The following is a 17,340-nucleotide window of genomic DNA, read 5'->3' as shown; positions in this document are numbered from 1 at the left end:
TTCATTGGTTTGACGATTTGTTCAATTGGAATGAACAACATACCTGTATGCATTTGTAGTCCTTGCCCGTCGAAAAAACAGCATAAGTGGTGCCGATCAGTTCAGCCACAAAACTCTGCCGATGTTGAAATATCAATGAAATATTTGAGAAAATATCACTAGACGTAGATAGGAACCATGGAAGAATAAAGAGTGTACTTACTATCAAAGTTTTCCAATTTACACCGGCTTTTCCTTTCTTGTAGCAGTCCGTCTCTGGCTCACTACATATATACAAAAGAAAACAACAGGGTTGTAATATAAATTATTGTCCAATCTAACAGCTAGCTAGAGCCACATCAATCATAATTCAGTTTAAATATTTTTCTTTTTTACCTTTTAATTGCTGCAAAGCATAGGAACACGCTGTACGCCCCCACTAGCCCTGGCTCCATGTAGAATCCATTTGGCCTAATTTATTAGACAACAGGTCAAATTTAGTATTTTGCTCCTTTTCCAATTCTTAGCATTTTATCCGAGTATGAACTAAATTACCTTGGTCTTTAGTGCGATTAGAGGACAGCAGCCCGTGTACCAATGAAGACGATGTTCAGCCAGCAGCCCGTGTACCAGAAGGACATGAGTATGATCACTACCATAGAGACACCGTACGCTATGACAGAGAGCGCGATCACCTTAAGGTAGCTGCAAAGTCAATTCAAGGTCGTCGTCAGCTGGAAACAAAGGTTAGATGGTGCCATATAAATAATTGAAAAATGGTAAGGTAAAGCAGACTTACCGTGCTTCGTAATTTGTCTGGCACCATTTGTAGTTCAGCCTTTGTGATTAATCTTATTCCACTCATGAGCTGAATAAATAGAAAAATCCTGGACAATTCCAAATACAAGATATGTATATAGCCACATGCATTTTGGTTCATGAAAGGGAAGGGAAGGACAAGAAGGAAAAAAAAATGCTTGGACGTGAGGTACCCTGCTCCAAAAGGTGCAACTTCTCCTAAAAATAATTTAGACAGAAACATCGATCATCAAGTGGTGGAATTTCAAACTGATTACAAGTTGTAAGATAGCTCGATCAGCAGGGGGAACTGACCGTAGATTTGGATCAAGGAGGATGGTGTGAATGTAGAGACCATGATCGAGCCCGCCAAGAGGATAATCTTTGCCGGCCACCACTGGCAGTGCCATGAGTTTCTTGGGTCTTGTACCTTGCTAGTGTACATGGTGGAGAAGAACATGACCAAGAAAAAGATCTGATGGACATTTCGTTAAGGGCAACACGTACAAAGGAGTGGAAATCACATGCATGTTATTAGGTGAAATTAGTAAGATTTTTTTTTGTGAGGATACAAAGGTGGTAAGGCTTATGATGAGAACACCCTCTGCTGCAAGGCAATCACGGTCGCCGTGACAGCCGCCACGGCGCTGTCCCTGAAAGAAGGTGACGCGGCTTTGGCGTACCACCCATGCGAAGAGGTTCGCAAGGAGGAAGAGCACAGAGTAGACGTAACGAACTGCCATGGGGCTTGGGTGCTGGCAAATAAGACACATGCATGTTAGGAGGATGAAGAGCAAACTGGTTTTGCTAGTGCACAATGAACTGCAAAATGATTTAGATTTTATTGTACACTAAAACATAAGTGCACCATTCAACCATTACTACTGTCACCGCTACATTTCAATACTATTTTGCATATTCAGGACTGAGTTATAATTCAAAGGAAAGGATGGTACTTATACACTTAAAATATACAAGTGAAGTAAAAGAGAAACTCCATCATGTCATTTAACCATCAATTAATTAATTTCACTAGCCAGTACATTTTCACCATTATATTTCCGGCCCATTCAGGATTGATCATCTGAGTTATTATAATCCAAAGGAAGTATCCCATACATCCATCCCTAGTACGTGTAGCATGCATGTGATAAAAACAAAGGGGAGACCAGCAGGATTGGAGAGAGAGCGACATGCATGCCCTCTCTGACAATATATAATACGTACTTGGGTAGACATGCTGCTGGCTTCTTATCTCTACTAGTAGTAGTATGTCGTCGTAGAACCGGCCGGCCCCTACTAGCTACTACCTCACTCTAGCTAGGTATAGCTTGCTTGCTTGCTGTGTGAATGAATGAAGAAGCAGTGAGAAGCTCTAGCTAGCTTGCAGTGCACGCTCTCTATCTTTATATAGGATCGGATCTATCACGCGTAGAATAATGGAAAAATTAGCTACCTCTCCGGCCCTTCTCCTTTTTCTTTTTTCTTCTGCCATGCAATGCAAGCCGTGCATCACGCATGTATATCTCACCACACACATGGACATGCAGCCCATGCATGGCACGCCATGCATGTCCATCTCGATCGGGCTAGCTGCTTGCAGTTGCTTGCATGCATCAGCAGCCTCCTTGTGCAAACCTGCTGCCCAATAGGAATGATGAAAAAGAGCTGGGGGCTGAACATATTAATTATTTCTTGCTTGCCAAATTAAAGCACCCAGCAAATCGCAGCCAACGATGAAAAAGAGCTGGGGGCTGAACATATTAAGGGCCTGTTTGGTAGGGCTTATTGGACGGCTTCTCGAGCGGCTTCTGGAGAAGCCTTACCAAACGCCCTTCCAAAAACAGCTTCTCTCGCAAAGCACCCGTGAAGCCGTTTTCCAATTTGTACTGGGGAGGAGAAGCCGGAAAAACCAGCTCCCCGCGGCTTCCCCTCCATCCAAGCCCCCCATGTTACCAAACTACCCTTGGACTTTGCCGAAATAACAGCAAATTGCCACCGCCTCCTTTTCCTCCCTCTCTCGCAAACCGTTCTTTTCCTCTCCCTTCTCACGGTCTAGGTCTGGCAGCCGCCGGTCTCGGTCTGGTGGCGGCGGCCGGCATGGATGAGCGGGATGCGGCTCCAGCGGCGGGAAACTGGGATCCAGCGGCCGAAAGGAGCAGATCCGGTGGTGGGCTCCAGGATGTGGCCAGCGGAGGGGCCAGCGGCGCGCCGTATGTGTCCGGCGGAGGGGCTGGCGGCGCCCCGTTCGTGTGGCCGGGAGGCCTGCCGACAGGTCCCCTGGGTGCCCTCCTAGCCACCGTGGGAGTACCTCCCGGCATGGTGGCGGGCACATGGCCTGGAGGCGCAGCAACCGCGGCGGGCCAGCCGTCGGCGCAGCAACCAGGCATCCCAGCCGCGGCGGGCCTGGCCGCCGGCGTCCCCGGCGCGTGGCCTGGCGTCCCCAGCGCAGGGCCATCAGCTTCACAAGCCTCCAGCGCGGACACATCAGCTTCACAGGCCTCCGGCGCATGGCCCAGCGCCGCCATGCCCGCAAGCACAGGCATGCCCGGAGGATGGCTGGAGTGGTGGGCCGGAGCAGCGGCGGTGGCTCTAGGGCCGGATTGGTTCCGTGCTGATCCTCAACTCGCTTCACAGGAGACAGCTTCACAGGAGGTTGGAGGCAATGACGAGCGGCTGCCGGTTCGGGTCACCTCTGGTCCGGTTCGGGGCTCCCCAGCTCACCGGCGAGGTACCCGTGCACCTAGGCCACCACCGGCGGCTAGGACAGCTACTGCTCCGGCATCTGTGGATGTTGACCTCACCGATCCAAGGTAAGAACATATGATCCAATTAAAGTGATTTCCTTGTTTGAGCCATTGTGATTGCTGTTGTGATTGCTGAAGCCATTGTGATTGCTGTTGTGTTTGAGCTCAAGCCATTGTGATTGTTGTTGTCCTTCGATTTTGTAGCGTAATCCAAAACAATGAGGTTTGGAGTTGGGGACAAACTGAACTTGGTAAAAGATGGACCTAGTTTACAAGATCTGGCATGCATTTCTGGTTTTCTTTGATAGGTTCCTTATGCTTTGTTTGCTTTGATAGTGGTATGCTTTGAGTGGACAGTATAGTACCCTATAGAAAGAAGAACATTTGCAATTAATTTATTAAGCTTGACTTGTCTTGAATTGTTGGCCATGGCTATGTTTCTTTCTTTCTTTTTTGTAAAGATGCAGAATTGCCATGTTATCTCTGCATAAAATAAATGGTTAATGGTCTGTCCCATCTGATTGCATTTGTACTTACACTGCGAGAATATGGCAAAGCTGTAGGAGTAGTGTTATGCTTGTTACTCAACATTATGCGCAGCCATTCTAGAGAGCGGAGGTCGTTTTTGTGCATCAAATTTGGAGACAGAGCATCACACTTTCAAATTTGGAGACAGAGCACCACACTTAACAGAAACTTGTATACTATATATCTGCACACAACAGAACGTCAGAATATGATAGTATGGCAGATTATTTTTATGATGTTGGTAGCCTGTGCAGTATGCTCAGTTTCATTCTATATTCCTATTTCTGTCATTGTTTTGAAAACGTTACTGTAATTTCTTTTCTAACACAATGAAGTTACCTCATTGACCGTTTTCAGATACTAGCTAGTTAAGCTCTCTGAACTGCGCATGTTATATTAGAGATGATTTTAGATGTTTATTGTCTCCAAGGATTAAGTCAAGCCATAAATTCATTAACTGGGCATGCATAAACAGATGCATAAACAGATTTTAGATGATTTTAGATGTTGCTGACACAGGTGGGTGGTGTCACGGTGGATTGGATTGGGTTTCTCTGGTGTTTTGACATGCTTGGGGGTGGAATAAATTAACAGTTGCTAACTAATTAAATGAACAGAAGTGCATCCATGGATTATTGTTTCCTCTTTTGCTTGCTTGCTTGCTTGCTTTGTGGAATAAATGAACAGGTGCTAACAATAGTCTGTGTCTGTCTGTGTAATCATCATCAATGCGTAACCCAACGCTGCGGGCATTACTTGTGTGTGGAATCATTGGCTATTTTCCTACTTGTGTGTGGGCATGGTACTTCTACCAGTGGTGTACATGGTATATTCAAGCACTCTGCAGAAACAATTAGTAGAAAATTTGAGGAGGTATTGATATGTATGGTGTCTATGAGTGTAGGCTACATAAAGCCAATTGACCCTAATTTCTCTACTACACATCCTAGGATTAGTAATGATCGTAGGATGATGCCACACTTTAAAGATTGCATTGGAGCTTTGGATGGCACTCACATTTCAGCGACACCACGTCCTGAGGACCAGATTAGGTACATTGGTCGGAGTGGCAAAGCGACACAAAATGTTCTTCGTATTGTTGATTTCGACATGAGGTTCACTTATGCATCTATTGGTCAGCCCGGGTCTATGCATGATACTAATGTTCTCTTCCATGCACTTCGACATGATCACGCCACCTTTCCACACCCCCCTCTAGGTATGTCGGATCACCTACCTTATCTTTTTTCATGTCTGTACATGAATGCATGTGGCTCACAACCTTCATTTTTTTACATATGTGTTTAGGAAAGTATTATATGGTTGATGCCGGGTACCCAAATAGATCTGGATACTTGGCACCATACAAAGGTGAAAGGTATCATGTGCCAGATTGGAGGAGAGGTCCTGCTCCAAATGGTGAGCAAGAACATTTTAACCATTTGCATTCAAGTATTCGCAATGTGGTAGAGCGCTCTTTTGGTGTGTGGAAAATGAAGTGGAGAATCCTTCTCAAGATGCCGAGTTACCCAATGGAGAAGCAAATGATGATAGTTGTTGCAACCATGTGTCTCCATAACTTCATTCGTGAAAACCACACACAAGATAAGGATTTCCGCAAATGCGATCAGAATCCCGATTATATGCCCACTATACCTTCAAGATATAGGAAGCACTATGTCTCTCAAGATGCTGGAGATACATCCAACATGGAAACAGATGATCGGACCATGGATAAATTCCGAGATGATCTTGCTAGAGCAATCTTCCTTTCTAGATCATCTTGAGTATGTCAGTTAGCTTATATGGTTGCATGCTATGTAAGGATTATGCCTCCTTTTGTATTTACAAGCGCACGAATCCCTTTAGTTTATATTCATAATTTGTAATGAACTCAAATTAGCGAACGGTTAGGAAGAGTCATGAGGGTGGATTGCGGTCACGTGGAGAACAGAAAAAAGAAAGAAGAAAAAAAGGAACGGAAGGGCGTGGATCAGATTAAGGAAAAGAAAAATTAAAGAGGAAAAATAATCTTTTTATTATTGCTTAAACAATAATTCTTTTATTTTTTTAAATTTCTAATGAACTCAAATTATAAATAAATGTTAAGCATTCCATTCATCTATTAAAAAAATCCATATAGTCAAGGGCATCTATGACATTTGATTTATCACAGCCATTCCTAAAAACACAGGAGAAGCCGTTTTGCCAAACACTTTTTAGAATGGCTTCAGCTTCACCAGAGAAGCTGTTTCACCAGAGCAGCTACAGCCGCAGCCGTTTTAGCCACAACCACAGCCCTACCACATAGGTCCTGATTATTTCATGTTAGTTCATGGGGTTGCTACGTAGCTGCTTGCTGGCTCTGACTAGCTGCTAGCTCATGTTAGTTCAGGGGTTGGTAGCTCGTAGCTCCTAGCTCGATTGATCAATCAAGAAACGAGAAAAGGTCAAAGGTCGTCAGGTGGTTTGAGCTGATCGATGCAGTAGACAGACATCGAATCTACCGCGCTTGCGGTGGCTGAGTTGATCCACGTATGATCGGCCATGCACGTTGCTTTGGCAGCCATGCGGCATCTTCACTTGCCCATGCACGCACGCCGTTTGCATGTCCATCTCGATCCGGCTGCTTGCAGTTGCACTTGCACCGGCTGCCGCCGTCAGCCATGCATGCGGTTGACATGCACGGTCTTCTCGCCACAAGCAGATGTTGAGAAGCTAGCTAGGATATATATATAAAACCTTATTAGTAGCCCAGAAGTTGAATTTAAACAATTCCTCGCTGCGTCCGTATCCAACAAATAGCAAGAGAACCATCCATGTGCTAGTTGAAGCAAAAATAATTTTATGCTATTGTATTACACTAGGTCACATCAGATTTGTGCTGGCGGCTAAAAGTTATCTGTGCTGGCGAGCCGAGCACCCGTCAACAACCTTGATCCAGCACAAATGATGTTTGTGTTGGTGGGCCCGCTAGCACACATACCTTATGTAGGATCGGATCGGATCGGATCGGAAGAAGAAGAAAGGAAGCTAGATAGGCCATCGTCCGACGTCGAGCTAGCGCAGCATGAATATGTTCATGTTCATGCTAGTTCATGGGTTGGTACGTAGCTGCTTGCTGGACCTAGCTAGCTCGATCGATCGATCAAGAAACGAGAAAAGGTCGTTGGGCGGTTCGAGCTGATCGATGCAGCAGGCAGACATCGATCTATCACACGCTCACCAAGGCTGATGCAGTTGATCCACGTACGCCGGCCTTCCGTGTGTGAAAAAAGCGTGGGAGACAAGACGACATGGTCAGATATAGTACATATCAAAATCAAGTGCGATTATAATCTACTAATGTGTGGCTATATTTCTTCCAGAAACTTGCAGGCAATTTGTTAAAGTGCATCCATTCTGCTTTAAGGAATATTGCAAGGCAAACTGTTACATTGAGGGCAAATACTCTGATGGTTCCTATGTAAAGGGATACAGATGCGAAGGAAATATATTTCAATCCGTGTGTGTTTGCCTTTTGTGCAAAAATTAGTCATCTCAAAATAGAATTGAAGAGAGCATATTGTTTTCCAATCCATCTTTAAGGACTGCTGTCAAAATAATTATATGGTAGCATAGTTAACTAGTTAGCCTTCTTCTAGCCATAGATAGTACTAGTTAACTAGTTGTCATTTTTATCCCTAAATTTCTCATATCTGTTTTCTCTGATTGTTCTATGTCAAGAAACACATGTGTTTAGTGGGAAAACACATTAATAAGAGCTCGCGTTCTTTTTTTAAAAAATTTTAAAGACTTGTGGCGCATTCTGTTCATGTCATCTCAGCCACATGATGAGCTCCACGCTGACCTTAATTTTGTTGAAATCAATGTGTGCAGTTTCCTTTATTTAATCTATAGGTATATGTATGTTTTGATATTTTCGCTGATAGTCTTGGCTTGGATGATATAATTTACATACCCATTGGCTCGTCATCTCAGTTTCGTTAATAAGTTAAATGGTGAAAAATTATATGCACTAATGGGGATACATCTAGCAGAGGAGGGCCAGATCCCCTACTTATCGCCTCTGCTTGAGCTCCCAGAGAAAGACCATCTCTCGAGGAGAGACAATAATGACGTGCATGCAAGCCCCAGCGCACAGCTTCAGCTTCAGTTTACAGCACAGGCTTGCAAGTTAATTAACAAACTGGTGCCAAAAACTTAACGAGGTAAGGACTTGATGTTATGAGGAAGGAGAAGAATCCATGCGTGTACTCTTTTTTACATGATTAATTTATGCTGGTTGCACACCTGTTTAGCCTTGGTACACCTGATGCGTGTACTCTTGTTTACATGATAGCATATGGTTGTACCAGTTGAACCTTGGTGTTTGGCAATTTGTCAGGGTCAAGAGATGGCATACTCTTTTGTTGATTACTTGGTTCATCAAATCAGTTTGTACTAAAAACTCAAAGAACCCTTCTGAACTGCAAGTTTAGCTTTGGCTAAAGAAGGCATGAAAGAATTTCGATCTCGTCTTTACATCTGAGAGCAACTAACTAACTTGACGGGCTTACAACTCTGAAAGGACTAGCACCTACCATCGCCGTCGGCAGGACGCATCCAAACAAAATGGAACGCATGGCAATTTGGTTCTCGGGTGTCAGATTTAGTGATCGGCAGTCCACCAGGGGGTTACCTAGGTGGTAGATTTGTAGGCGGGGGAGATCGTAAGATGAAGAACTCGAATGGTAACACAGAGGCACAAGGTTGAGACATGTTCGGGCCTCTGGAGAGTAATACCTTACGTCCTGTGTTCTGGTCGATTGTATTGCCGATCACAGGTGCGAAGAGTTAACGTGAGGTGGGATGAATTTCTTGGGGGACGCCCCTTGCCGCCTTATATAGGTTGACGACCTAAGGTTACAATCGGATAGAATCTAATCCTAGTTAGTTGTTACAGGGAAAGCAATCTGAGTCAGTTTACAACAAGTATATCGTGATATCCGGGCTGAATTGGTTCGCCTTGCCTCTTGGCTTGGGCTCCACGTGTCTTCATGCCTTGGTCCACACGGCATGGTCGGGTGGGCCCACCTGTCTTCATACCTTGGCCCATGTATGTCGGCCTTCCATGTTGTGAAAAAAGCGTGGGACACGAGACAACATGGTCAAATATAGTACGTATTTACTTTTAATGAATTTGACTACCTAACATTGAATCATAATTTGAAGAGATGGACCATTTAAACATAAGTTCAAATATATATAGTATATATCAAAGAAATAAGTACCATATGCATGTGTAGCTAGGATCGTAAGAAGCAAAGGGAAAAAAATATCAAATGCCATAACGGCATTCTGGCGCTTGCGGTTGATAAAAGGACATTCCTTTTTGCTTTGACCCTTGAAAAAGTCCGAAAATAGTCTTATGTCTACTGCTGCACAATTGTAAACTTGAGAAGAAAAGAAAATAAGAGAACACAAGAAGTTATGTCTACTGCTACCATATAATTATTTAGACAGGACAAACACTCATTAACAGTAGGTTGGAACACAAGAGGTTGTCTTTGTTTTGTTGTCGTATAACTAACTTTTGCACAGAAGGCACACACACAGCTTGGACTACATTATCTCTGACACTTTCATATCCCTTCACGTATGATCCGTCGGATAATTTGCCCTCGATATAACAATTTGCCTTGCAATAAGCCTTAAAGCAAAACGGATGCACTTTAACAAATTGCCTGCAAGTTTCTGCAAGCTTTGCGTTTTGGATTATCCTGGCAAGCACCCCTTCAAAACCTGCTCTGTGCCAATTGCCCATGCTTAGCAAGCCTGAAACCGAATGACGAATAGCTCTGCATTATGATAATAAGCCTAGCAGCAATAGCCGAATCTTAGACATATGGACGACAAAACTGACGCCAAATTTTGTTTTTATTACTCAGTTCATCAGTTTGTAAGTAAAAATAAAAATATCTGAAAACCATTATCAAGTGCAAGTTGAGAGCTTTGGCTCCATAGGCATGAAAAATTTGGATGTCCATTAACATCTCATCTGAAAAGGAGAATTTGTGCGGTGATTTTCTTCCTTTAATTACTGATTAATCAAATGTTGCTGCTTATATAATAATAAAAAAAAAACGCCAGCGTGTTCCTTTCGTTCCTACCACAACACAGCAGCAGAGTCCACAGAGACAGAGGATCCCCGATCCGATGGCCCTCGGCGACGGCGCCACCCCGGCCCCGGTGCCCAACCTCTCCATCTCCGGCGCCGCCCTCGCCGCGCTCCTCCACCGCTGCGCCGCCGCCGCCGGCGACTGCGACGGCCTCCTCTTCGGCCGCGCCTCCCACCTCCCCGCGCCGCCTGCCTCCCTCTCCGACTACGACGACCTACCGCCCGCCCCCGCGCTCTCCATCTCCGTCTCGGGCCACTGCTCCCTCTCCCACCCCTCCTCCCTCTCCGATCCCCTCGGCCGCTTCCAGGCCCCCTCCTCGGATCCCTCCTCCGCCGTTGGCTTCTTCTCCTCCCGCCGCCGCACCGCGCTCCGCCCCTCCATGCGCGAGCTCGCCCTCGCCAACTCCCTCTCCAAGACCATAGAAGGCCGCACCATCGCCCATCCCCTCCTCTTCATCCTCGTCTCCCCCTCCGCCTCCCCCAACTTCTCCACCCACTCCTACGACTACCGCGCCTTCCTCCTCCTCGGATCCCGCCTCGTCCCGGCCTCCATTAGCGTCGTCAACGTCGGCCCCGGCTTCAGGGACCAGTACCACGCCTTCTACCCAGAATCTCCAATGCCCTGCCTGCCGATTCCTCAGCCTTCGTCGCCAGAGCCCACAGGTCAACGTCACACTCACACCATTGGAGAGCAGAAGGCGGTGGATGAAATCGTGGACGGGTTTGGGATCGGGAGGCTGCAAGGGGTCCTGGGCTCTGCAGCAGGGCAGGCGGCAGAGATGGATGACATGTATGCAGGGATGCTCAGGAAGCTGGAGAAGCTCGCCAGGGAGGTGGAGCAGAGCAATCTCCGTGTTCTCGAGCAGGTCTGTTTATCAAATCCTGCAATTTCTCTCTATGTTCTCACACCTCATTAATTGATTTCCATGCAGAGCTGCGGTAGCGTGTAATTGGGTTTTTGTTCAAAATGTCTAGCAGAAGAATTGGGTGTGGTTGCATAGAGTGAGAAGATGTACTGTAGTAGTTAAGGAAAGAAGGGTTCTTGCCTTCTTGCGTTGCGGATTTGTAGTCGATGTGTTGCTCAGCTCTTTGCTCTGTGTTTTAAAATAACTGCAACTGTTGGATTGCGACTATAATCCATATTTACAGTTGCTTCCATTTAACACAAACCAGTGTTGCCGTCCACTCAGCATTCAAGGTGGCCTAAACTCTCCAATGGGCTCCTTGTTTCAAACCAGTTGCATGCATTGGTACCAAGCAACCGGTAACAAGCTAAGGAGACCATCTATTAGATAACCCTTGCATTTTTGTTCTTATTTTCGTCTTTTCTTTTGGGGAAGGAATAACTCTTAGAATCTTGGTAATTTACAAAGTCATATCAGATGGGCATCAGGGGCTTGTAATTGCTGTATTATTGATTGTATATGGCAAGAGCACCAACACTAACTATAAAAAGGGAAATGGAAAGGAAACAAGAATCTCAATTCTAGCATGCCCAACACGAATGAACAAAAATGCAGTCGCAAACCAGTCCAGCTGTGGCGTAGAGGTCATCAGATAGGTCTGTACCATCCTAGGGGGACTTCCAGTGTTGGAAAACAGATAGATGGCATATACTGGGCCGCGCTGATAAAAATGTTTGGTGAGATTGTGGTAAAATAACTCTTGTGAGGTTTCAGGCTTGTAGCTTTTCTTCTTCGTGACAAGCAAATGTGTTAGATGGTGAATCAGAGGAAGAGAGATGGAGGAAGTGATAATGGCCTTTTTTATCTGGTTTCAAACTCTTATTTTGTAGCCATTTGATTTGTTTGTTACACCTGCGGAGCACTGTTTAGTGTTTACGTTTGGGACCCTGTGAAAATTAGCCCATAAGCTGGGGCTTCTTAGGTCCTAACTGTCAGGAGTCAAATTACCAAACTACCAGAAGCACTTGCTCCTCTTGCATTGATATCAGAATAACTTTCTCTGAAAAGATTAATCCTGTGTTGCATCAAAAAAATCCATGCCCTTATCTTCTGATCAGGTTTCTATTTATGGCCCCTTCCTCAGTTATTCCTGAGTGAATAATGGACACTGCTCATCAATTATTGATATCCGTTCTTTCACTCTATTATTGAATTGCTTTCCGAATTCAATTTCCTTATTTTTATTCATATTATTTTGTAGGAGAACCGGAACCTGCTGCTGAGGTATAGATACGCAGGAATGCAATAGGACCAAAGTGTTTTTGGTCTTAGCATGGTATGTATACCAAGTTGAGGGGGTTCCGTCAAACTTGTTTTTAGTACGTCATGCAGATTTTTAGTGACTTGAAATGGTTCATTAGCAGCTCCAATTTGCATTCCGATTTTGGTAATTTCATTTTTGATGTGCCACATGGGTCTTGTGACTGACTGCTTTTGGTATAATAATAAAAAATTCTGAAGATATCCATACCATATTTTTTAATGGGAAAATGGGAGGGGAAACTACCCTTCATATTAATCCTGTGGATAGGAATTACATAGAAACATAGGCTAGTTGCATAGGCTGTTGCAAAGTTACATTTATCTACAAATTGCTAGGACTTATTTAGGCTACCAAGGAAAAAGAAGCTAAGAAAAATGAAGAATCAGCTATGCTCTCTGAAAAAGCTTAAGTTCACCATTCTCTGTCTCTCTCCTTGATCTTAACTGCAGTGCCTATGAAGCTCCCATAGTTCAGTTGTGTGATATAGTTTTGCTTTTCTGGAGTTAGTCCTCATGCGGTTGTAATTTTTCCTGTATTCATCACTGCTATATGGTTTTGTGACTTGTGTTACAAGTTGAATCAGGAAAACAGTGCTTTGAGTGCTGTGATTCCAACCCTTTTAGTTATGTGGTAGCTGGACATGTATTTAGGTTTTCCTTAGTACTTGGTTACTCCCATAAGAGGAGCCACATGATCCTAATACATGAACCAAAAGTAACAGTTGTCTTTGTCTCTTTGAGATTTGTTTGACGTACGGCGTGTATCAATTTTAAAAACAAGGGAGACCGTATGTGCCATAGTTCCATCTTTGCTGGATACCATAACTTGGCAGCTGCCTTGGTGGTCATTGGCAGTAGAAGTTGGAGCTGGCCGATAACTTGTTTGCATCTCGTTGTCATTATGATCATCATCATGTGTTGAATTGCTGATGGCTGTTTCCAACTGGTTTGCAGGGCATGCTCTAAGGTGTGTGATATCAGAGGGTTCTCCTTCAATCTGGGACTTGGTAGTGTGCATTGGGCTTGGCATGCATGGGTAGGGACTAGGGTGGGGGGAGTGTGGAGAGCATGTGTTTGTGTGGATGATAGAGCAAGATGGTGGTGTGATTTATGGATGGGAGAAGGTTGGTTAAGTAAGTTTGATGCATGAAGCATCAGCATTACATACCTACCGTGGTGTAATGTAATGCAATCCTTGTTGGAGCCGATTAGTCGTTGCTTTGCTTATATTAGAAAAAAAAAAGGAAAAGAGCTTTCGTTGCTCACTCCATCCATGTTATGATTCAATGTACTTCTAGTTTATTTTTCTTCTCATTTGATTAGCTGCTATTACCTTGGTACAGTAGAGTTGAAGTATACCCAGAATAAGATGCTGATTGGTGGGTGATGCCTACGAATAACGGACTCGTAAAGGGAAAAGGATTGTGAATTGTGATGATGGATGATGATGCTGCAGTACTCTTGCGTACTCGTAGATAGGCTGTGGAGGAACCAGCAGAGCAGAAACAACAGCTGCAAATTGCGATTGCAGGTGGACCGGATCAGATCCCCGTGCGCGATGACGCCATTCCGTAGCAACTGTACGACCACCACTTGCTTCTGTAGTGGATCCTGGAAGCTTCTATTGTTTTGCCCCTTGCCTGGCGATGGCGGCCGCGTCAGTTTTCAGGTCAAAGGCGCTATCTTCAGCAGCGTATAGCTCACATTCAGAGAATCATATATAAACATTGCACTAAGCAGGATAGAGTTCTTATGACAAACTATGTTCCTTAAACCTTACAAAGAATACTTGTTTTTGTAAGTTGTAAGAAAATCGTATAAGAAAGTGAGCCTAGCTTAACTGGTTAGGGTGGGACTCTAACCACCCAGATTCGAGTCCCCTCTGACTCGAATTTGGATGGCTATTCTTCTTCTTAATGAAAAATCACCTAGCTCCTCCTAAGTTGATCTATTTTGTAAGAAAATAATATAAACCTTTGCACCCTCCTAAGTTGATCTATTTTGTAAGAAAATAATATAAACCTTTGCACTTAGGAGTAGAATAGAGTACCTTTTAATTGGGAGAGGAGATACCTGGTAGGCGGATAGGCTGAGCATCAGATAGAGCCTTCCAGGAAGATACATACTCTTTTTTTTTATATAGTCCAGTGATGCAAAGCCTGGAGTGGTTATCAGGGTGAGGTGACTACCGGGCTGATCAATGTAAGGACCAAGCACCAATCCCATCCGTCCTTTTCAGTACGGGCGTGATTGGTTGCAGTTTGCTCCTCGGTTCAGGATGCTCAAGCTGCGCAGGATCAAAGCAACCAAACTTGCACAGGTGGTCGTGTTTATCGTCCTATATAAAGCGAGTTCTTGTTTGGATACATGCAAGTACCAAAACTCTAGATGACTAACACATGAGTCCTTGCACCATGCATGCACCAAGCTATCCCGGCTAGTGAGGGAAGCTCAGACTTCAGGTACGAGAGTAACCAGGACGGAAGGGCTCAAGTGAATTGAAAGGTACAGGGAAAATATACAAGCAGTCAGCGCACCGTTCTGTACTGGATAACGGATCGGACGGTCTCATCTGGGTAACCAATCACGCCCTACAGTACGGCACCGCAGACCACCAACGTCAACCTAACTTTTCTTTCCCCGCTTGCAGCGCTACTACTAAAAAAATAAACCTTTGCTCTTCGTGAATCAGGGGGCCGGGTGGAATATTAGGTCTCATCCTAACAATTCATGTATAGCTTCTTAAAAAAAAGATCGGCCCATGAGAGGCAGAATGTTAGGTCTGCTCCCCGTAAAATGTATATCATCTGATCAAATCTTCTACAACTATGTCTCTTTGGCCCATACAAAAGTTAAGCATCATTCTGCAAAATTCATAAGACAAAAGTTTCATATGATATAATAATACAATAAGCACCGCATACTTTATCTCTGTATTGGGGGAAAAAACTTTTATGTCAAAACTCAAAAGAGAGAAAATCCCTCTACAAATTAATATCTCCCTCTACAATATAAATATGATTAAATATCGCTTTTAAATTTATATAGTACCATTTTATGCGTCTCAACCTAAAAAAACATTTTTGAAAAACCATTTATGCTTTTAAAACCATTTTTGAGTCTTTTGACAGTTCTGGCTTAACCATGCTACCATGATTGAAAAAAAAGAGAGAGGCTAAAGTAGAGACCTGGATTAGTAAGGACAAAAGGAGGCTGAATGGACAACATTTAGGTATGTGCATGAAAAAAAAATGCCTTTGCTAGATGCTCAGCACAGTGAACGGTGGAGAGGTTATCATTCGAGTAGCTCTGCAATCTTTGTGGGAGTGGAACCATCTCCAGTTAGGTCTTACATTGACAGATACCTAACATATATTCTTTGCTCTATCCACATCTTCAGGAACCGTCCTAGTCCTGTGGTGCTAGCAGAAAAGGCATTTCATATTTTTCTCTCTATTACACGATCGATAATATATGACCACCTCTCACGAAAAAGATTTGGGGGAGTAATCAGGCTGGGTTTAGCTTGAAACGTAGAAGAGAAAAAATTGTTAAGTATATGATTTACCTTCTGTTTTATCTTTGTTCACTACCGGAATCTGGTAGAAGAGAAAAAGTTGGATGCTGCTATTTTTCTTTATTAAGTGCCCATTGGATATATTGCATGTCTCCATCAATAAATCTATGATATGAAACTTTGGTTTGGCTAGTTGGACGATATTACCTGTCTGCATTCAGGTGGTGGCATTTTATATTAGTTGAGTATAAAATTATTTGGACAGCGTCTACTATATTGCTCTTGAAATTTAAGCTTCAGCTAGTCTTAATGGAAGTGTCATGGGATTTCATCAGAATTAAATCATATACCACGTCAGCAAAACTGCTGACTTGGCAGGTTAATTATAAGGAGGGAGGAGAAGAGAGTTTCATCCCGTTATACGCACCTGGTACAATTACCAAGTTCCATGGAATCCGATGAAACTTGCACTAAGGATGTTATAGTTTCATCGCAAGATATATTTATCGTAACTCCACGCAAAAATTAAATGTTGTAGGCTATCTATAACACTATGCACTGAGAGTGAGTGAGTGACAGTTTCGTTCCATTAGAAAGATGACATGACAGTTTTGGTAGTAGTGCAATGAAATTATGCCCCGACACTGGTGTTAGTTGGACTTTGCGGCCGTGGAATTGTTGTGGGGCCGTGTAGTAGTCCTTGATATACTATAGTGGTAATTATTGTGGGTAATGGTGTCCGTACCACATAAATTACGGTCCACCTGTGGAAGAGGACGGAACGGAATAGCGTGTCGCTGACGCGGAAAACGCCGTCCGTCCCCGGGGAGGCCGGGACCAGTCAACAACTATCCACACGCAAGTCCTCTCCCCACGCTTTGATTTCATGAACCCAGGTGCTGGGGCCCACATGTCGGCGACACGGGTACGCTACGCACCCAGTGCGATTCGCGTTGGCGTTTCGTACCCGTCCGCACTCGCAGGGTGTACGATGCGGTCCTCGTTCCGTCCTCCCCCGTATCGCCCCCTCCCCGCTTGACACACTCCCACTCCTCTCTTTTCCCTTTCCACTTCTGCCCCCGGGAGGTACGCCCTCCGTACCGTACCTTCTCCCCAATCAGATTCTCCTGTTCCCATACTACCCCCGCTGACTGCCGACCAGCCGCAGGAGCGTAGGGGCAAACATGGAAACCAGGCGCGCAACTCGCCGCGCCCAGAACAACACCTTCCAGGGGCAGTCTCGGCATCTCCCCTCCTTGGTTAGTTATTCTTGTTGCGTAGCCCAATCGCCAGCGGCCATCATTCCCCTGCTCCCTCCCTCCCTCTCCATTCCTCTCCTTCCTCCTCTGCAGCCACCCATCCGCGGTCCAGAACCCACCATGG

General features: G+C 44.6%; 1 protein-coding gene across 1 annotated transcript; it reads left to right on the top strand.

The window, feature by feature from the left end:
• The first annotated feature begins 10,204 nt into the window (after window positions 1–10,204).
• Window positions 10,205–13,754, top strand: LOC101772377. Its single transcript, XM_004978514.2, has 3 exons — window positions 10,205–11,078; window positions 12,379–12,453; window positions 13,395–13,754. Exons 1-2 carry the CDS (start codon window positions 10,251–10,253, stop codon window positions 12,424–12,426), a joined length of 876 nt encoding a protein of 291 aa, XP_004978571.1. The 5' UTR covers window positions 10,205–10,250; the 3' UTR covers window positions 12,427–12,453; window positions 13,395–13,754.
• The last annotated feature ends 3,586 nt before the right edge of the window (window positions 13,755–17,340 follow it).

The sequence above is a fragment of the Setaria italica genome, chromosome VIII (genome assembly GCF_000263155.2).
Source record: "Setaria italica strain Yugu1 chromosome VIII, Setaria_italica_v2.0, whole genome shotgun sequence".
Lineage (NCBI taxonomy): Eukaryota > Viridiplantae > Streptophyta > Magnoliopsida > Poales > Poaceae > Setaria > Setaria italica.
Note: the sequence above shows the minus strand (reverse complement) of the source record. Positions and strands in the feature narration are given on the sequence as shown.